At 39.2% G+C, this 22,752-nt stretch overlaps 1 protein-coding gene across 3 annotated transcripts in view; it reads right to left on the bottom strand.

Moving 5' to 3' along the window:
* NBEA (neurobeachin) overlaps positions 1-22,282 on the bottom strand; it is a 444,651-nt gene extending 422,369 nt beyond the window's left edge. For all 3 annotated transcript variants that reach the window (XM_056503564.1, XM_056503573.1, XM_056503580.1), the window contains exon 1: positions 21,815-22,282. In XM_056503564.1, the coding sequence (XP_056359539.1) occupies positions 21,815-22,096 (282 nt within the window). In that variant the 5' untranslated portion in view covers positions 22,097-22,282. The remainder of the gene's footprint in view (positions 1-21,814) is intronic.
* Positions 22,283-22,752: the final 470 nt, after the last annotated feature.

The raw sequence follows: 22,752 nt of genomic DNA, 5'->3' as shown, positions 1-22,752 counted from the left end.
CTGACATTTAAACATTTAAAATTTTTAAAATATAAGCCTATTGTGAAGTTCGAATTAAGTATATAGATTCTTATGTCCTGTACAAGGCCAAGAAACGAGTTTTATCCCACTTTCTAATAGTGATAGCTACACAAACATCAGGAAAATAATTCCACTTAAATAAAAACTTCTGATAAATTACTGAAGTTCAATATCATCTGATAAACCATGTCATGGGAACAAAGTTACAGACAGCTAAACCCAGCCAAAAGAATTAACATAGTACCACTACTAAATTCTGTGCATGTCACTGTAGCAACTACCTCAGCTCCCTGTAAGCAACCAATGTCATCTACATCAGGCTTGTGCAGGTCTTCCAATTTCATTTCAGTAATGGCCTTTGCAAATTTCTGCAGTCTTCTCTTTCCACCGAAAAAAAATGAATGGTCACAAAGTTTGCTACTAGTAAAACACTCTCTCTTGCATCTCTACATCATTGTTGCGATAATTTGTGACAGAGAGATCTATCCAGTGTCAGCAGGGCTGCAAGGCCCCAGTAAGGCAGAAGGAAAAATAAACCACCCATAAGGATTTGTTCCATGGATCACACACTTAAGCAGGAAGCAGAGGGAGGGAATGACAACGCACAGGACCAAACAGTATCTTTTCAAAACTAGGGGATTTAAAACTCGGGGATTATGACTTCAATCTGTTCCTGAATAAAAGCTTCTGAATAAGAACCCAAAACCCAAACAGTAGTTAAGACTGAAAGGTATCATTCTAGAAAACATTCTTCACTCCAGTTAAGAACTGAAATGCTGGATGTAAAACATTTTTCAATTCACCACTGCCACTCTTTTTCTGTTTATGTATGGAGTAGTCTACCAGAAGGGCTAACTAAATCAGGACTTTTTGGCTAGAAGAATGCATCTGAGGTAAAGAAAATGAGAGACCCTTAAATAATGAGCAGTACAGTAAAAAAAATCAATACTCTTGAAACATAAGAGCCAAGGCATACCACATTAAAGTGGAAAAGATAGGTTTTAAAATAAATGCTACGCAAGTATGTTTGTAAATCCTCCCCACTAAAAACAAGGTAAACATATTTTATACAGGCTAACACATATTTTATGTTCTAAAACAGCAAAAAATTTAAATGAAGGAAAGAAGAAGAAATGCATCATCGAATGCCTGTACAAAGGTGTCCAATAAAAAGTCTCAGAGACATGTTTTGCTAGTGGCTAGAGCAGCAATAGAAAAGGTCTTTATTACAAGCTCTCCCTGCTCTTTAACTTTTATCAATGCACCCACTCTAGAAAAATAGTGCAGTGGGCTAGATGGGTCTTTAGTGCAATTTGGCACAAACAATGTGTTCTAAGCCAGTATTTTAAAATCAGGATTTTCGGGTGAAAGAAAATGCTCACAGTCTTGAAATAACAAAATAAGATCTGCAGTAAAAAGAGGCACTCTGTTGAATTAACAGTTGTACTGACAGACTTGAGCTACTTAGTTTTCCAGAGCACATACAAACTTCATTTGGTAAAGGCAGCACCAATTTCCTACCATTTATTTTCTTGTAGCAGACTCTAATGCATGGGTTTAAATGCACAGCAAAGCACACTAACACACAAACAGAACCTTACTTCAGACAGGAGTCTCAGTCAGCACTTCCTGAGGAAGACTGCAGAAGGCCATGCACACAAAGTTACATGTGTGTGACAGGAGGCAACAGACAAAAAATTGAAAGACACATGGCTCTATCTGATCATGAGGTAGAAATTCTTTGCTGTGAGAGTGGCAGAGGACTGGAACAGGCTGCACAGAGAGGCTGTGGAGTCTCCTACCCTGGAGGTATTCAAAAGCCATCTGGACACAATCCTGAGTAACATGCTCAAGGGGACCCTGCCAGAGCTGGGGGACTGGATGAGATGACCTCCACTGGTCTCTTCCAACATTAGCCATTCTCAGATATAAAATGATGTGCTGGGTCTGGCTGAGAGGAAGTTAATTTTTCCCTTAGTAGCTCTCGCAGTGCTGTACTCTGTGTTTTTGTAGCTACAAAGGTGCTGATAATAAGTGTTTTGGCTACTGCTGGGCAGACCTGGCACAGCACTAAGGTTGTCTCTCCAACATTGTCCCCTCTCAGCACCCCAATGGCCAGTGGGCTGGGTCTTGGCGAGATCTTGGGAAGGGACACAGTCAGGACAGCTGACCCAAACTGCCCAAAGGGATATTCCATACCATATGACAACAGTTCTGCAATAAAAGCTACAAGAAAGGAGGAGAGGGGCCTTTGTTATGATGATGCTGGCCTTTCAGAGCTGCTGCTATGTGTGCTGCTCCCAGGAAGTGGCAGGACATTGCCTGCTGATAGGAAGAAGAGAATAAATTTTCTATTTTCCTTTCCTTCCACATGCAGCCTTTGCTTTATTAAGTGCCTCATCTTCGTATTACAATGTGAACTTGGAGTGTCCAAATTATATTTTAGATGACAAATTAATATTTTAGATGACAAATTAATATTTTAGATAAAAGATGCACTCCAGGAGTAGTCGAAAAATCAATCTGAGGAACTCCAGATCTTCAACAATAAAATATGTTTTAGTTGCTAACAGGACTAGACTAAAAACTAACCTGAAGTAATCCTCTAAAATGCATACCATGTGGACACTTGTGGTACCAGCACTGATAGCTAATGTGGGATCTTTTTTCTTTCTGACAGAGATAGTTGGAAAAACAAGACAACTCTGTTCCAAAGAAGCAATCAAAACCTAGCCACAGCTAAGTATCAACAAAGACTTGTAGCATCACGACATATCCAGCACTCTTCCACTAATCCTACCACATCACAACAGCCCATCTGCATTAGCCAAAGAACTAAATTAACTCAGTAGAATGAAAAAAAAAAAAAAATTAAAAATTAAAATTAATTCAGCAAAATATCTTGGATCTTGTCATGCTGGAAGTGTCATGGAAGGAAATCTGAATTTTCAACCTGACAGCCATATACTAAGATATTCAAAAGAGCAAATTTTTCTAAGTCTTAATTATTTGTTTTGAAATCTGTAAGGCAGAAACAAGTTTCTTCCAAGTGAAACAGCAATCCTTATGCAGTATCATATGATTTCAGGGGAAGTATCTTTCAAAATGCATGCAAAAAGTTATTGTAAAACTGTTTCACAAAAAAAGCATTGTTATCAGGTATTTTTTTGACTACACACAGCTTGATAGAAATGATAAAAAACCTCCAGGTGGCAACCTTTTTATGTCCAATAAGGAAATGTTTACATTTTTGAACAGAATCCATTTTCATGGCTTTGTATGAAGTCTTGACATAAGAGAACACAATTTTGATATCTTCTAGACAAATATAGCTGCATCTTTAAAAACACATAGCAATTTCAACCTTGGTTTGTCCCAGCAAGAAGGTAATTTCCTCAGATCCAGAATACAGATGAACACCTCTGACAGGCAGTGAACAAAACAGAAATAAATTAAACTCATCTGGGGAGAAATTCAGCCATGACCCTCACTGCGAATGAGTGATCTGATTTTCCATTCTCACTAGAGAAAAAGTCAGTAACCTACCATCAAAGCTAGGAATTCTTCCAGTGGAGACAGCAGTTCTTTGAAAAGGTGAAATAAAAAATGGATTGCCAACAATATATTGACTGTGAAGTTCAGATCCCATGGAAGTAGAATCTACTTGAAAATGTAAGAAACTTACTATCCTGGCATGGAAGGAGTGTGGAGAAAGAGAGAATGCAGCAGATCAAGCAAGAGCTCATGTTGGAAAGCCAACACAGCCAACCTTAATGCAGTTCACAGCCTAAGAAGCATCTCAATCTGATGACAACCACCACCCACAAACACAATTTATGCTTGAATCAGAAACTCATGCGATCTTTCCCAGATTTTGAACAAGTTTAGGAAAGAAAGGTACCTAGCACATAAACTCCATTTCACAAGTAATATGAGGCTCAGATGAGATGATAACCTTCTTCATCTTCTGACTCAGCAGGTATTTCAGAAACACAACAGATCTACAAATCCTAGCTAACAGACTTAACTGATTGAAACAACAGCAACACACCTCCCCACACAGGGTCACAAGCACTCCTCCACTACCTACTTCAACTACATTTAAATCTCACTCACCAAGGAATTAGGAAAATTACAAAAGAGATCATTAACTAAGGACCTTGAGTAGACAGAATACATGCTCCAATTGAGCCCTCAACAAAAAACTGATACCAGAGAAACAGATTCTCAAGAGGGACATGAAGGACAGATTGCAGCTTCTATTTATATCCTCTAAGCAAATTAAATACCCATTTTTCATCTGCCAGAGAATGCATGTTGTAAACATGGAATGGTTTGGATTGGAAGATACCTTAAAAGATTATCAAGTTCAACCGCTGTGTGCCATAAGCAGGGACATCGTCCACTCGACCAGGCTGCTCAAATGCCCACCCAGCTGGCCTTGAACTCCTCCAGTGATGTGGCATCCACAGCTTCTCTGGGCAATCTATTTCACTACCTCATTAGCATCACAATAAAGACTTTCTGCATAATACCTAATTAAATCACTGCCCCTTGCCCTACCACTACATACCCTGATAAGAAGTCTCTCTCCAGGTCTCTTGTAAGCCCCATTTAGTGTCAGGAAGGCTGCAGTAAGATCTCCCCGGAGCCTTTTCTTCTCCTGGCTGAACAAACCCAGTTCTCTCAGCCTGCCCTCACATCAGAGGTGCTCCTGATCATCTTCATGTCCCTCCTGTGGTCTTGCTCCAACAGGTTGCCATCTTCCTTATGCTGGAGGCCCCAGTTCTTCAGGAGGGGTCTCATGAGAGTAAAGGGGAAGAATCACCTCCCTTGACCTGCTGACCACACTCCTTGTAACATAGTCCAGGATATGGTTGTTCTGGACTGCAAGAGCACTTTGCTGGGTTCTTGTCCAACATCCCCAAATCCTCTTCCTCCTATAAGGACTGATCATGAAGCCATATGAAAGGAGAACTTCAACAGACCATAATCAGAGCTGAGACTTCCTCATACCCTCTTAGTAACTCACTGTACCAATAATTTGCTTTAAATTTTAGTTCAAAGAAATTTAATTTAAAAGAAGTTTAAAAATAATTACTTGATTTCCAGTCAAGTGAGATTGTTTCATTACATATTTGTGTTTGTGATTTTGGAGTTTTTTAGTTTGCCATTATTACTTTCTTAGTATTTTATGGAAATTAAAACTTTTATAATAAATAAATTTTTAATGAAATTAAAATAAAAAACCAAACAACAAAATCAGCACACAATCCTGAAACTGATTTTTCACTGTTCTATATGACAAGCAGTTTAGTACAATTAATGTAAGCACACCAAAGATTTTCATGAAAGAATATTTTGCTGAAATACTGCAGCCAGAAGAAATACTTAATGTTCCTAATATCGCTGAGATTATTTGAAAAGTATGGTTTTTGTTTTAAGGGATGCAAAGTTAGAAATATTTGCACACATTTAATTTGAAATCCATTATGAAAAAAATCAAACCAAATAATTAGCCCAAAATCCTGTTAGAATAGATACATCTTTGATGCTCATGAAAATTTAAGTACAGAAATATGTAATGTTTACTCAGGATAAAAGACTATGGTAGCCTTACTTGCATTCAATAAGCAATAATACTGACTTTGAAGAATGATTTAAAATTAAAATTTTGAGAAAAAAATCATTTTAACTACTGATAAACTGTAATAGTGAAGCTATGTAAACTTAACTGAATGGGCCTACAAAGACAAAAAATGACTGAAAGCTTGCATCAGATTCTTAGTTTCTGTTTCCTTTGCTAATAATATCTATCCTGTATTCCACTAAGAGTCAGTGAAACGCATCTTCAAAACTTGTTTTTCATGACAATTCAATTTTTACTTAATTTGACACCAAAGCTGTAAACCACTGCTTGAAATACTTATGATAAGGATTATACTGACTATTGCTATTGAAGATCAAAAGGAGATTTTAAAAATGCCATCTTATTTAAACATTGAAGATGGGACAGGACTTACAAAGTGTATTATTTCAAACCTCCATACTAAAAAAAGCAAAATCCAAATAGGTGAACAATCATAAAGTCGTCACTGGCCAGTAAATGTCTAGAACAATTAACAGTGCCTCACTAAACAGGTATAGCCTCTTTTTTTAATCCAGTTTTATCTTATTTAGGACAGATATGTAGCTTTTTTAGTTACTTTTTGACTGTAAACAGTTGTGTATAGCCCCTTCCTCTCAAAGGAGCAAATTTTCTTCACCTGTAAGTAATGTGTCACCAACACAGCCAACCAAGAAGAACCACTTGTTGAGAACAAGAGATCCAGTAATGCCACATATTTTAAAAACAAGGAACCTCTTCATATTCTTGAAAGTAATTCCTAATCTTTTTAGGTATGGGAACAAAAAAACAAAAGAAAACCCCTGATTTTGGAAGGTATTAAATTAGATCTGCATGTGTTCCTTCATGCCCACTCCCCAGAGCCTACTACTGAATACAAGCTTCCCCAGTTTTGACCACCAATAATCAGAGAGCTTCCATTTCAAACTGTTCTGTGAGTCATGATTTAGCATTCTGTAATTGATCCAAGGCTATTTTCTTAAGTCATTTTAACCAATGCTCATAGTTTATATCTCTTAAGACTTCAGAATCCTGTGATTCAAAACTGGGTAATAACAATATCTACATTGATACTTTATTCATATCATAGAAGTGCCTCCAAATACTTATATTGAAATTTATAATTTACCAATGCTCACTAGGCATTCCATTTTCTTTAATTTTTGACATGAATTTTTAAAATAGAAAATATGATCCAACTCAACTGTGTGTGTCCAGTTCAATGGTAGTTTGCAATTAAATGTGCCAGACATCTGTGAAAGTCTTAACTGGTCCTGTACAAGGAAAAAGGAATGGCTCTGCAATTTTAAAAGCACACAAAATTAAACAATGTTAAGCTCACCTGAATAAAGAAAATCTTATGTAAGCATCCATGGTATAACTACCAAATACAGATAAAGACAATCCAGTGTTTCTGGGTAGAACACACACATACTAGACTCTGGCAGTCAATCAAAACAGAAAATACTATTTGACAGTGATAAGAAGGAAGGCATTCAAATATGACTCTGATCTTTTCTTCCACAAAAAAAGAAAAATCTTCCAGCCTTCCTCTTTACAATAGAAATCCCCCAGTAACTGTGCCAGGATGTGCAATGCTTAACTTTATATCAGCTGAGTGCACTTTGAATATATCCAGAACTGACAAATTTACAAAATTCCCATCCATTTGCTTGTTAGATTTAAATTGTAACTTACCAGTCTACCACCATAACAAATAAATGACAGTTTTCTGCCATACAAGACAGTTTTAAATAGCAGTAGCTGTCTGATAAGGCTTGAAAAAGAAAACATTTAATTTCCTCTTTAACACACTTAATTGTAATATTACAAGTCAGGGTAAAACATGTCAGCCACTACGAACTTGTCACAATGAGAACAGATATAGTCCTCTCTCTGTTCAGCTAGGGGCTTTAAAAGCACAATGTAGCTGGAGGATACAAATCCTACAAGATGCAAGTTCTGAGCCTTCTGTGTGAAAGCTGGGCTTGTGTTTCCAGCGGGTGTGTCATACAAGGGGTGCTTGTTATTAGGAAATAATCCCAAGATGTGTAAATAAAAGCTAAACAGCACCAAACGTAAGCACTTTCATCCGAATCACATGGAGTGGAATGTGGAATTAGAGACAAAAAAAAATAATGCAAACTGTTTACTGGTATCGTTGTCCTCCAAGAAGTCTTTTAATAGCTTCACATACATGGAGACATTCAGCAATCTGCATGAGAGAACAAGCTGATTCACCTCTGTCAAACAAGACTTTCCAGAAGTACCAGTGGAGTTACTAAGGAGCCACATGCCACAGCCAGTTCTTTTAACTAGTCAGATTCCATGGGGGTATCACAAATGGCAATGCACCTAGGACAGCCAGTAGGCATAGCTAAGTCTTATTCATCACTCAAAAGTATCAATCCCCTTCTTTTTAATTATACCTCACCACTGCAAATGTCAATTGCAATTAAAAGTCCACACTTCAAAAGCTGAAAAGCAGCTGTTTGTTGAAATACAAGCAAATTAATAGCAGTGTATAAAGATCAATCCCTGCATGGAATTCTAATTCTGTTTACACCTGCAAATCGAAATATTTAAGCTACAGGTTTACTGTATCTCCTTACACCTGGTGGCCACCAAGCCACTCTATCACTGCCCTCCTTGGCTGGACAGGGGGAGAAAAATACAACAAAAGGTTCATGGGTCAAGATAATAGCAATAAGAGAGATCCCTCAGCAATTACTATCATAGGAAAAAACACGCATGACTTGAGGAAACAAAATTATTAAAAATCAAGAGTAAGACAATTATAAATAAAATCAAACCTTAAAACACTGTTACTCCATCCCGCTCCCTTTTTTCCAAGCTCAACTTCACTCCCAAATTCTCTCCCTCCTTCCCCCAAATGATGAAGAGGGTCAAGGAATAGGGGCTGTCATTTGTCTGTTTCACATTGTCTTCATCACTTCTTTCTCCTTGTTCTCCTCCCATGTTTCAACAGAGTGTCTTTCCCACGGGACACATTCCTCCATGATCTTCTCCAGCACGGGTCCCTTCCACAAGTTACAGTTCTTGCATAAACTGCTCCAGCATGGGTCCCTTCCATAGGGTGCAGTCCTTCAGGAACAGACTGCTCCGGTCCTCCATGAGGTCACAAGTTCTGCCAGAAAACCTGCTCTAGCAGAGGCTCTCCATGGGGCCACTGCCTCCTTTAGGAATCCCTCTGCTTCCTGCTCCTCCACAGGCTGCAGGGGAAGCTCTGCTCCAGCAACTGGAGCACCTCCTCCCTCTCTTTACTCACTGACCTTGCTGTATACAGCGCTGTTCCCCTCACATACCGACTCCTCTCTCCAGCTGCAATCACTCCTCTGCAGTAACTTCCTTTTAAATCTGCTGCCCACAGTCACTGCCACCATTGCTGATGGGTCTGTCTCGGAGCTGGCTGGACCAGCTCTATCAGACACAGGAGAAGCTTCTGGCAGGTTCTCACAGAAACCACTCCTGTAGCCCCCCCACTACCAAAGCCTGGACACATAAAACCATTACATCCTGTGAGACCAGGATTATACTACTCCAATCCCCAAACCCCACACCTTCAAAAACTGAGCATTATCCCAGACACTATCCCCATGAAGCATCATAATACAGTTTTTTTATATGACATTCTACTCCCCAAAGATCAGTTTTATTACTTAAAGTACTTTTTCTTCTAGAGCTTATTTTGATGCTTATACAATAAAAGACTTCAGGCAAGTCTTTGTTTTCAGTCACAGTACAAACCTATTGACCTAGAATGGTTATTCTTAACTTAAAATTATACGAGAAGAAAAAGACAATTGAAAAATAATGAAAAATATTACAAGAGAAACAGAAGACAAACTATGAAGCTGGAAGCTACTTACCATACAGCAGTACCAAAATGTATTAACAATTACTGCTAAATGCCACTTTTCTCAATAACTCTCTTGGCTATATTAATTTTTAATAATGCTCAAGTAGCCTTTCATTATAGTGTTTTAAAGATCTCATTTGCTACACTAAGTATAGACTGTTTAGCTCGATTTCCATTTTATAAATAAATAGAAATGCCAAAGAGTTTTTCTTAAGTTAGGATTGCTTTTAGACCACAAATCTCCCTATCTCCCAGGTAATTTCAGGATTTCTTAAAGGAATTTTAAACAAAAATTCATGTTGGCTGTACTGTCAGCTCCAGCTGTGCCACGTCCTGCTTGTAGTAGGAAGTATGTGGTCTCCTCAACCCTTCATGCTCCACAGAATGCATAAATGAGAGAAATTTTAAACCTGTGATTTCTCAAAAACCAATACAACAAACATACATGGCCATTCCAGATGTACTGCTTAAGCAAAATAACCCAATCCTCATCCTCAAAATAGTTCAGGTTGCTTCATCAGCTTCTTACTAAGGAAGGCCTAAAATCTACTATAACTCCACAAAGAACATATGAGAGAAGAATTTTGAAGTAATAATCTAAACAAGGTGTTTCCAAGATTTCTCTGAGCTCCAGAAAAGATTTAAATTGTAACGACATTTCAAGACTTTTACTGTTTCTTCTGGATAATACCAGATTTTTGGTACAAGAAACACTTAGGATTGATCTCAGCCAGAAAAAAAAAAAAAATAAAAAAAATGTGCTTCTTTATTTTCAGAGTGAAGTAACTTCTGGCTAAAACAGAGCTCTGCTAACTTAAAGCAAGTTGAAAATATAGTTATGTCTTAAATCCTGCATGAGGAAAACTCCATTACATGTACTTGCAGCCATCCTAACTTCAGATAACAGGCTAGGACCACAAACCAAAGTGGCAAATGATCCAAGAGCTTAAATCTGGACTATAAAAGGTATTCTCTATTTACACTCTGAAACCTCTTAACTACATTTAGTTATAAGAGAAGGATTTCTTACTTAAAAGTTTCAACACAAAGCACTTTGAAACCCACATGCCAGCTTAGACTCTGGTATTAACAGATGGTGATAATTCCCTCAGACACCTCAAAAATTAATAAAACATCATGTAACAAGTCATTTCAAGGTCTCTGCAAATCCAGGCGGACACTGCCTTATCTTCTTTTCACTGAAAGAAGATAACTTGTTGTACTCAGGATTTTCCCATCATGCTGTTAGGTTTTTATTTTTCTAATGTAAAGCTTCCTATTAATGGTATCATTTCCAATAGCTAAACTTTATCTAAACAATTTAGGTAATTTTGATACAGTTATGTTTGGGATTTTTTGTTTGTTTTGGTTTATTTTAAGGACTCAGCTGGAAAAATATCAGCTTCAACAGCCTAAAAGTTACCAACCTCACTTAGCTTAAACTTCTGCTTCCCCCCTTTCCCATCCTTCTTGATTGTGCTTAGGTGCACTAAAGGCTCTTAGTATTTGCATCAGTTTGAGCTACCTGGTTTCTGAAAAAGGTAAAGCTTAAACCACAACTTCAAGAGACAAAATGGATTATGGACTTGAAAACTACTTTTTTAATTAAGACGGGACACGCAACTAAGTGAGTAGATCCAAATTTTCTTAAGTTGAATTTAATCACATTTTATTAAGGAAAAAAATGCAAGCAAACAAACCATTTTACTCTACTTCATTTTCCCTTGTTATAGAATCATCACAGAACCACAGAACAGTTTGGGTTTGAGGAGATCCTGAAGATCATCTAAGTCCAATCCCCCTACCATGGACAAAGGCATCTTCCAGTAGACCAGGTTGATCAAAGCCCTATCCAATCTGGCCTTGAAAATATACAAAAGCCTTATACTAATAATAAGGGAAATCATCACAATTATGAGCCCTGGGAATAACCTGTTTCTGGGTTTTAGAAAATACCTGCAATTATCAACTTCACTGATCCATTTTAAAGACTGCATCAGCTCCTATTCAGTGAGCACTATGTTTAAAATGTCAAATACTCTGCTGTATCAACTATGAAAGACTGACTTCATCTCAGTGACTAAGCCTACACATTGTTCTAGTTACAATGTGTTTATTACTGTACATTATAAGTTACTGCGAATAAATGCTTTTCTGTTCATGAAACATGAACTATAAAAATTTTGTTACACAATCGTCTTTGTTTCATACATTAAAGTTTCTAAGTTGCATACAGTTATATGCACATGAAGTGCTATTGAATATTTCATATATAAGCCTTAGACTATATATAAAGTCATGAATCTATTATTTTTAACAAACCCAAAGCAGAATTTCAACAGCCTTGGCTCTATACTGAATTTTGTATTTTTATTTTTCACTGTAACATCAAGCTATAGCTTTGAAAACTACACTAACAGCTCTTCTAGTTTAATTTCATTTCATGCTAATTTGTTGAAAAAGGTAGTATTTATAGCATACGTAAAGAGCCACAGTTTCATTAACTCAGTATTATGCCATTAACTTTGTACTTTCTCAGCAAAATATTAAATGTGGCTACATTTTATATTTCTGAAATCCAAGAAATAAACTTACATACAACCATAACTGTGACTTGCAGAACCAAGAGACAGACTTGGCTTCATGTTTCATCCAAGACTATCTATTAACAAGCAGGCACAACGGGTGAAAAGCAAATGCTCACTGCTGTGGCTCACCAAGGTCTATTTTCTTTCTTGGCTGCATGTGGTGCAAATTGTCATTTGCTGAGTTAGGCATTGCTACACTGGATTATTTGTGGTAGATATTGAAGCTCATACTGTGAGATGAGGAAGAGGATTGCTATAATTAAAAGGCTTCCCAGACTCCACATCCCACTTTTTCTTATCTGCACAAGGAGAATAAAGATCTAAATGTGTGAATGATTTAAGGGATTGGAGCATCTGACATAGAAAGAAAGGCTGAAGAGAGCTGGGATTATTTAGCCTTAAGAATAGAAGGCTTGAAGAGATCTTATAAATGTGTATTTCTAGAGGGGGTAGGGTAGGCAGGGAATAGTTGCAAGGGAACCAGACCCTTCTCAGTGGTGTGTATGAACCCAGGAGAGCATGATAAAGTTTTTTTCAGATGGATTCAATTCACTTCACCCTTGGATAGTAGACTCAACTCTAACAAGGTCTTCTCATAAGTCTATTTCTGCATTCACAAAGTCCTTTCTAAGGTATCAAAAATACAATGGAAACTGCAATGTTTCTATGAGAAACAGAGCAGATAAGTCTTTCAAATCACTTAATAAGCTACATAAAACAAAACAAAGACAGACTTCTACAGGCTCTTTGAAGGTATGTGTGGCATAGCTATAGATACAGAAGCAACAGCAAAGAAGATTTTCAGAACCCCAGAGACTAAAACATGGGGAAAGGGCTCCACAAATCTCTTGAGGAGAAACAGAAGAATGAAATAGCTCCCATCTCCTAAGCATATTGCTTGGAACACCTTACTCAATCCAATGCAGCCTTACACCAACATTTCCATAAGTTTCAGCGATTCAGCAGATAATATTAATAGCCAAGAAGCCATCAGTCACAGACATGACTCATAAACAAGGCACACACCTTGCCATTTGCAAAAACAGGTAATTTATTTCAATGGAACAACGAAAGGAAAAAATGGAGTGCTGAGCTTTTATTGGAGCTCTCAAACTCACAAAAAAGCAGCAAAAGCCACCAGCCCTGGAAGTGTAACACAGCACTTAGCAAGGTTCTTTACCTTCTTCCTTATTCCATAACTTAACATAGGAAAAATGTAGCTTTCAGAAGCCCCTCATTAAATTTCATTATTGACATAAAAATGATTTGAAGAGGGATGAAGCTGATTTTTTCCCTATAGAATAGGATTTCTTCTCTTTCCAGGCAAAAACTTTTTACCCATTTTCTCAACATTCCAATTCCTGCAATTAAACAAATGTAGTTAATGTCCTTTTACAAAGATGAATCCCCAAGTCCATTCTCCAGACTCCCAGGATGCTCAATCTCCCTGCATTTTCACATCTACTAGTTGATATTTCCTCCCATTATGAAGATGCTATGCAACTGGAGCTGACATAGCTCTCTAGCCCCATTCTGATGTGTGTGTCCTACTGGAAGGGGCAGACAGCTTTCTTGTTCTTCCAGCTATAAAAAACATACATTTGACTTTAAGTAGGAATGCACTCCTGATTTCAAAGTAATCTTTGTTCTTTCTTTTTTTTTTTTTGTTTTTTTTTTTTAATGAAAGGTATTTAACATTAACAGCTACACAGAGAAACTTTCTTCTCCCAATGAAATCAAGAATTTATATTTTTTTTTAATGCAGTGAGCTACACTAAATATTGTTGAAGATTAAGGGTAAACTTTGGTCAGGCATGGGCAATACAAAACAGTTGGGCTTCAAGTTGGTTCTTTACTAGCTTGAACGTGTATTTCATGGCTACTATTCTATATTTAATGAAAGCCCATTTTATTGTTTTCTGTAACTCTATGGTAGGAGTCTGTAGTAAGAGTCTGTTGCAACAGGTTTGTATGGGATCCTTTCTCAATCAAAGGACAGGTTTTCAAATTCATATTTGTGTTAATATTCAAACTACTTTCTTTTTATGAAACAAAATTTAAGAAAAAAACCAAACCTGCTACAGTGGCTCTTAAGGCAGGCAGTCAAAATTCAATAAAAATAGGAAAACTTTATGTAATTCAGTATTTTTCACAAACTACAAAGACTTATAAAGCAAAAAAAGAAGTTAGATCACATAAAACTGATTACAATGCCTCATTGGTTTAGAAGAATCTGCTCAAAAAGTGATTATTTCCATCCTTCTGTCTACGCTGTCCCAGTACTACAAAAGCCAAGTGGTAACTAAAAGCATGATATGAATAACAACTTCACTTGTAAGTGAATATTTTGCCATATCTCACTTCCAGCTCATTCCAAAACTTAATACTTATTCTGCATAGTTAAGGAAGGCTTTCAACTGTTAAACAAAAGGGCAGTGAAAGAAACATCATTTTGCAAAGACAGATGCCAAGCATTTGTAAGCTGTTGAACAGCATTAGCAGTACTCGCATTTATACAAGCTTTCAGTGAATTGTCATGTTGGAACAATATCAGTGATGCAACCCAATTTTAAAGCAAAGCAGGGTAGTCATATTATAGGGCTGCATTAAAATAGATGAATTGACATTGCTGGTGTAAATTTCAGTAACACCAAAACTACTTAGACTTACTTACCAAAGGCTATTATTTTCTATCTACATCAAAAGTACAAAAAATGCTAAACTGTAAAAATTACTGGAATGCAGTTTCAGCAGACAATCAGTAGGTTGATCAGAAGTTGAGGTGATTCTCTACTGGAAAGAACAGATAATCTTCCTCTTAGATATGTTAATGTTATCAACAACCTTCTTAAACTGGAAGTTATTAAATTGTAGCTCAAATAGCTGAAATCCATATTAAACCTATAGTTGAAGCAGATGTTTCTACCATTAAGGAAGCAATATGTGGCTCTCCACAAATAAAGTATTTCTTTAATTTTTCATTCTTTATGCTGATGATCATGTATCGGACACTGTATCATTGTAGTACATCTATGCCAAACTCCTGCAAGACAGATGTGGTAGGTAGGTCATCAAATTCAAGACTGATGTTTCAAGAGATCTGCTGTCTCTTATTATAAAATCAAACTCTAAATTTGATTCAGACTTAAAGAAAGCTTAAAGGTTCTGTCCATGCAAGAATTAGTAAAGCTCCACAATGGGTTGTTTCCATAAAAACAAATAGTAACGAATGATCAAATTTCACTAAAAAATAAACAGAACATCATCAGCATAAACACACACTACTACAGTGACCCTCAGGCCACCAGACACATTGAATGTATATGAGGTAGCTGATACTGTTCTGTGTAAAGTACTATAAAACACTGCACGCTAATGGAAGAGCAACACAAATTAATCTCAAATAGACTTACTGAGGCCAAAATACAAAATGGAAAAGGTGCGGAACCAAGTAATGAACAAGTAAGACTAAGAGGTTGATTTAAAATAGCTTATTAAGTTAACATTCTGTTAATACTGTGTACAGCATTTGTAAGAAAAGATTCTGTTTTGGTACTAACCCAATCACAGATTTCATTCCACTTTGACTAAATTCAGCACAGTGCAAAAGGAGAACAAACACCTCAGTAGGAAGTCAGAGATGATTATGCAGGTTTTGGATGTTAGGTTTTGGTTGGGTTTTTTTTAAAGATGCAATATAGAAAGTGTTTCATATATTTGAGATGTAGAGTGAACACACTGAAAAGCATTAACATGAAAGAAAAAACTGCACCACAGCCTCTTAGACCTCACCCTCAACAGTGTTACGAGCCATGCCCTCAACTTTTACCCCTTTGAGTGCTCATCTGAAAGCAGGGGCAGGTGAAAATATGGAGGGCACAGAGAAAGATTAGTGTATAACTGAATACACAGCTAAATGCTTAGTCTGGTAAAACACATGGCTTAAATGGGGAATCAGGTCACAATTTTGTAAAAATAGCATCTTGATAGAGAAAGGTGCTAACCCTTTGCTTGATGTAAAGAGATAAAACACAGGTAGGGTCTCAGGAGGGAGAAGGGGGAAAGGCCAAAGATTGCAGGTGCTTTTTCAAAACCAGTCTTACAACTGTATTATATCAGTGTGACAAAAATAAAAAAGCCTCTAAGTATTCACCTCCCTTATAGTCCATTAACTGATTCCTGTAAAGACAAGTGAGAAGTAAAATCAAGACGTAAAGCTAAGAAGAAAATAGCTATTCAGAGTCAAGCATTAAGGAAAACTCAGTTACATGCCAATACGACAGATTTTTAAAAGTTATCACCTATAGAAATGTATCAACCCATCATATAAGAACCACAACAGATTCCAAACCACCTGCTGAGATACCATTAGTGTTTTATGACTGATATGATTGAAAAAACTTTTCATCCATAAACACCTACTGCCAAAGATTAAAAAAGCCCTCAAAAAAGCAGTTTTAATAAAATAATTGAATGAACATTCAGCCATTCAAAGATTTTCTATAACAAAGACTAAGTTTTCCACAAAAGCATTAAATAATAACAAGGGCTACAATACTTTAAAGTATCTGCCCATGGAATGTTATGACAAACTCTTATACTAGATACTTTCTTTTCATACAGCTCTAGTAGCTTTTATAGCAATATTAGTTGGACAGACAAGCAGGATACCAAGAGGCCAGTGGGACAGACAGTAACTTGGACAAGGACTGCCACCTTCAGTTAAACCAAAACTCACAAAAAGCAAACAAACAAAACCTCCCAAAAAATCCCAACTTCAAGATTTCCTCAAGCTTTACTTTTTTGATTAGTAGCATCCATCAGCAAAGAATTATATTAAAAATGAGAAAGCTTTCACCAAGAAAATGGAGTAAGATTCTCAAGCCTGCAAAGCTAGTTTCACAAGAAAAACAAAAGCCATATGACAGGCTACAGCTCAGGAGGCTGACACTTCCTCAGACTACAACAGTGTCCAATGAACAAAAGTGTTTCTTCCTCCCCACATAAAAGTCGAACTGTGCCATGAGACAGTGCAGCAACCAAAACTCTAGATCGATTCAAAGAACTCAAATACCAAAGCCAACTATAGCTTAAGAATACCCTCAACCAACCTCTGAAGAAAAAAAAAAACAAAAAAACACCAAAAAATCTTTTTTATACAGGCCTCCCTTTACATTTTTCCTTATGACCACTACTACAGAAAGCCTGCAGGGAGAGAAGGATCTCTCACATAATTCAACCCATTTGCTCTGAAACTGCAAATGCCACTCCTACGTGTACACAATGTGACAGAGCACTAAAAAACGGCTTACCTCTTGTGATGGGTGACTAACACTGAAGTAGGATGGAACAGCCAAGAAAACGAGAAGAGCTAGGCAGAAGCGTGGGCTACAGTCAACAAGAACAGAAAAAGACTTTTTGAACTAAGCCTGGTGTTTGACCTACTTCTCACAAGCACTCTCTAGCCTGACAAAACATATATAAAAGCTTTCCAGATTGCACAAGGAGAACCCTGGTCAGCAACACCTGTATCAGACTGAAATCTGTTCAAATCTGCATCACGTCATCTGTTCAAGAGGTACAGGCAAAATGAGCAGCATGTTTCAGCACCAGTCACAACTTTTTCGTCACATTCTTCTTTCTATTCACCTTGCTTATTGGGCACTGCCATAGAATCAGCAGTACAAAACCCAAAAAACACAAATGCCAGGAAATTCAAACTGAACAGAAAAAGCTTCCTAGAAGCTAAGAAACAATGCAACTCACATAGTTGTGTTTGATCAAAGATGGCCAAACAAGAGTCAGTTCAAAGTATACACTGAAGAAAAAATTCCCGAGACCATTAAAATACCGGAAAAGCAGAGAACTGAGAAAACAAGTCAGTAAAATAATGGAAGGAAAGACAAGTCAAGGTATAGTAAAGAAAACAAATTAAAGCCATATGTGGAAACTTTGCACTAGGAAATAAGAAAAGCAAAAGTAGAAAAAGTAGAAGAATACAAGTAGACAGATTGACCCACTTCCACTTTATCATCACATTTTCTGGAGCACATGGTGTAGAATTTTTTTTTAAACATCAGTCTAAGAGCAACAAGCACATCTACCATGCAATAACAACATCCTTGACAGTACCCTGAGAAAACTAATAGAGCTGTTTCAAAGGGGAAAGGCCTCCTCATCCATAGAAGCACAGAACTGGTGTCAAAATATCCCCAAAGAGAAATCCCTTAGAGCAATTAGAGGTTTACACTGTTTTTAAGGGAAGCCCTTTCTAGTTTGGTGCTCTGCAGTACACAAGGCTCAGTGAACGCACATCACAGAAAGAGCATGCTGAGCCTGGGAATTCATACTAAACCCATGGACCAAAACCAAAACAAGCACCATCACAGAAAAATGCATGTGATACAATGAAGCATTCCCTCCTACTTCCAGAAATGCAAAAATAATACAATATTCTACAAAATAATTATTTAAAAACCTCCAGCTCATAGATTCTTAAGATCTTCTGACCTTCACAGTACTAACACCAGCAGGTCTTTCTAAGGACAACTGAGTCCTTCAAAAACATTGGCATATAAAGAGCTGAACCCTCTCTCCATTGTATCTTTCACTATGATGTTACACAATGAAAAACAACACAAGCAATACTAGATATTCTACGAAGTGATACTCCACTAAACAAGTTCACTAGTTTAACAGAACTTTGAACACTGCAAGTTCTGAGGAAACACTAAGAAAACATCAAGAGAAACAACTAACCTAATAAACAATTGAGGCATACCCAAGAACAAAATATTGTCTTAGCTGAGAGTTCACGGTTAAAATTTGGCAAAGGTGAAAATCCAACAAGATATTGGACCAGAAAGATTTTCAACACTAAACAAAATAATGCTTCCTCAGCTCACAGATACAACAAATCACTATTGTCCCTCAGTATTAGAAGGTACTACATGAGTTAGGTCCAAAATGCAGCACTAGAGATGATAGTGTGTGGCCACCAAAACAATCATTTAAAGGTAAAAACTCCTCATGAGAAACTCTAAAAACACAACTAAACAAGAAAGAAGAGTGACGACCTCCATGACAAGGGCACATCAGAACAAAGTTTTGTCTTGGACATTTACTGCTGCTTCCATATAGATGCAGGAAGAGTAAACAGACTTATTTAAGATTTACATAAAAGACAACAATAATCTGAGACATGAAAATTTAAAAAGGATCTCCATCTTTAACTTCTGATTCTTTCTGATAATAAAACATCTCAGCTATGCAGAATTCTTATACTAAAAAGCTATTACCAAATGGCTTATAGCAACCCAATATGGCATAGTATAGGCTGTATTTCTCTCAGAGACTTAACGTATCAACATTATCGAAACAAGATCACTGTTCACTCATTATCACAGCTGCATCAGAAGTCATTCAGGAGTAGTACAGGTAAAGACAGAAGAAACACAAAACAACAAAATTACCAAACCAGATAGTTCTCTCTACCCCCAGCTACCCGCTGAAGAATGCTTCCAAAATAGAAATCTGCACTTTATTTCAAGTTGTTACTAAAATCCTTAATACAGAATGAGACAATGTTTAGTAGTTTAGGCATATGCCATCAGCTTTACTTTGTACTTGACATATTCACTGCTTGTTTCACATGTGAGTAAATTAAGCTTAAAATATTAAAACATAATTTTGCAAGATATACTGCCCTGAGAAGAAAAAAATTACAGACACAATACAGCCTCTCTCTGCTTAGGGAATACTGACTGTTGTATACTAGAGTCCATCTGTTAAGTAATGACTGATCCAGGATGCAACGCTGCTGCAGCAGACTCACAAGCAGTTTCACATTCACAAAGTCTCCCAGTGCTGAGAGAACTGCTAAACACTCTTGTGTTTATTTTAAAATATCAACATTGTTTTCAGCAACAGGAACTGATTAGCAGATCTATCTTATATGCAAGCAATGGATGTCCTCCACATAGATATCAAGACATCTCCACCAAAGACAAGCCAATGTTAACCCAGTTGCTGGTGCACTAACAGCCAGAATTAAAATGAGCTTAAATATCAGTAAGAATGAAAGAAGAAAGAAAAGCAGAAAAGGATTAAACACCTTTGTATCTGTCATGATCTATACAAAGCCAGTTAATCAAATAACTGCACATCATTAATTTATTTGGAGTGCTACGTTTAAAGAAACTGGTAATAAACCAATGAAGTTATGATGACTTGTACCACACTTGTACAAAGAGCAAAAATAAAATTTACAAGTCACATTTCAAGCTGTCAAACAGCTTGTAGAGAGGAATGGGAAATATACCAGATTACTCTTTGGACATATTCACAAAACTATCAGTTTTAACCCTGTGTGTTCAGATAAACCATAAATATTAGAATGATCTGACAAAATTATGTCCTTCTCTGCATGCTGCAGCTTTTCCACTCGGTCTGTGCTAGGTCAAATGCAAATAACTGCCAAACAGAAGAATACATCTTTTTAAAGTGTTTGAAACAAAATATATTCTTTACATGACTTTTTATAAAATGATTGGAGGTTAGAAGCATTAAACTCATTTGAAACAAAGGCAGTTACAATTAATTGCCATTCAGTTTTGAGCAGTCATTTTTCTATCCTTTTCTATGTGCAAATTTGAGGGTATTTCATTGACAGAACTGCTTCAAAAGCTTTGCTGCAGCAAATCTTGGTTCAGGAACAGCACCAAATTGCACATAATTGAAAGTGATTCATTTTTAGATGCACTCGCTTGGCTTCTGTAGGTTCCTCAGGCTTTGGTGTAGGTAGCGCAAAAACATTAAGTCATACAGTCCTGCAGTAACTCTTTCACTCCATGAAGTGAGCAGCTGACTAAGGAGCTACATTTTAGCATCTTCTCCTCGTTTCAGCTATTTACCTCTGTACAGTAGTATTTTGCAATGCACAGACCTTGGACCAAAGTAGCAACAACACTTACTTTGCAGACAAGAATGTGTTTTGGAAAGCAGGGCAGGTTATTAAGACATGAGCAACCCAATACAATACTGCAATACAACTAACTCTTTATTACAGATATTAAAGCGTATTAAATCCTTGCAAAAATCTCCCTCCTCCCCCTTCCTCCACATAAAATGCTCAACTAGCTCTGATCTAACAGGGTTAAACCCTTCACATGTTTCAGCCACCAAGAAAAGATACCAGCTCAGGCTGGGGTTTTTTTAACGTTTTTCAATTAAAAACAGATACTACATTCACGCCACTCTTCTTCCCAAGAGGAAGCTACTAGGTTAAAGGACAGGGTCCATAACACAAAATCGCAAATTACTTAATCTCCTTAATTTTCCCACTGTAATTTGCACACACTACACTTCCGCAGGAGGTGGCCGGGACGAGGCACTGGAAGGGGAAGAGTGGCCTGTCTGCTGTAGGTAGGGTCCTGCCTGGAGTTTAGGGAGCGCTGAGGGGGCTTCTGTCACACGCACGACGGACGAGGAGATGAGCAGGTCGGGGGATGACCGGGGAGTTTGGGAAGGAAGGAAGGATGGCTGGAGAAGGGCCGCAGGTGCAGGAGGGACACGGGGGCTGGGAGGATGCGCGTCCCTGCCGGCTGGCAGAGGGGCGGAGGGCGCAGGGCAGCCCCGGCAGGAGCTGCGCGGGCCGGTGCCCGCCGGGGCGTCACCGGGGCGGGGTGCCCGGCCGCTTACCAGGTTCAGCACCGTCTCCACGATGTCCCGGTTGCTGACCTCCCCAACCTGGATGAGTCCGATGAGGACGGCGAATTTCATCCGGATATTGCGGATCGGCACCGACGGGTTAATCATCCCCGCGGGGAGCACCACGGACCCGGAGCCCGACGCCCTCAGCTCCCCCATCACCGCGACGCTGCTGCCGCCGCCGCCTCCGCCGCCGCCTCCACCGCCGGCCCCGACGGAGATAAGTCCCGCGGGCTGCGGGTCCGGCCCCGACACCGGCTTCTCGCTCGCCATTTACCCCCCGCCGTTACCGGCACCTGCCGCCGCCGCCGCCTCCCCGCCCGGCCGGGCCGAGCCGCGCATCCACCGCAGTCGCACCCGGCGGGGCCGCAGGGAGCCGGCCCGAGGCGCCGGCACCGTCCCAGGAGCCGCTCCCCCGCTCCGCTATAATGAGCGATTATTATGGGCGCCGATGCCCCGTTAGCCGAGGGCTGCCCGGCCGGGGCCGCCTCCCCGCCGCGGGGCCGGCAGCGCGGGCGGCGCCGAGCGCGGTGCGGCCCGGCGGGGACGAGCGGCGCGCGGGGCGGACGGCGGCGCGAGCGATGCCGCTGCCGCTGTTGTTGTGGAGCCGAACCCGCCGCCGCTCACGCCGCCATGTTGCCGCCCCCTGCCTGCGGTAGGCGCCAGGGCGCCTGCGCCGAGCCCGTCGGGGGAGTGGCCGGGCCGGGCCCCCCCAGCCGGCCGGGCACAGGTGAGCAGGTGCGCGGGGCCGAGCGCCGCCGCCTCCCGCCGCCCTCCCGCTCGGGGATCGCGCAGGGCCGCCCGGAGGGACGGGCTGGAGCCCCCGTGCGCCCGCCCGGCCGCGCCCCGCCCCGCCGCCCCGGGGCGCCCCCTGCGGGAGGGGCTGCAGGGCTCGGAGCTGCCGCCGCCCGGGGCCCTGCGCTGCCCCT

The sequence above is a fragment of the Oenanthe melanoleuca genome, chromosome 1 (genome assembly GCF_029582105.1).
Source record: "Oenanthe melanoleuca isolate GR-GAL-2019-014 chromosome 1, OMel1.0, whole genome shotgun sequence".
In the NCBI taxonomy this organism is placed as follows: domain Eukaryota; kingdom Metazoa; phylum Chordata; class Aves; order Passeriformes; family Muscicapidae; genus Oenanthe; species Oenanthe melanoleuca.
The sequence above is the reverse complement of the archived record's forward strand: the minus strand, read 5'-3'. Positions and strand labels throughout refer to the sequence as shown.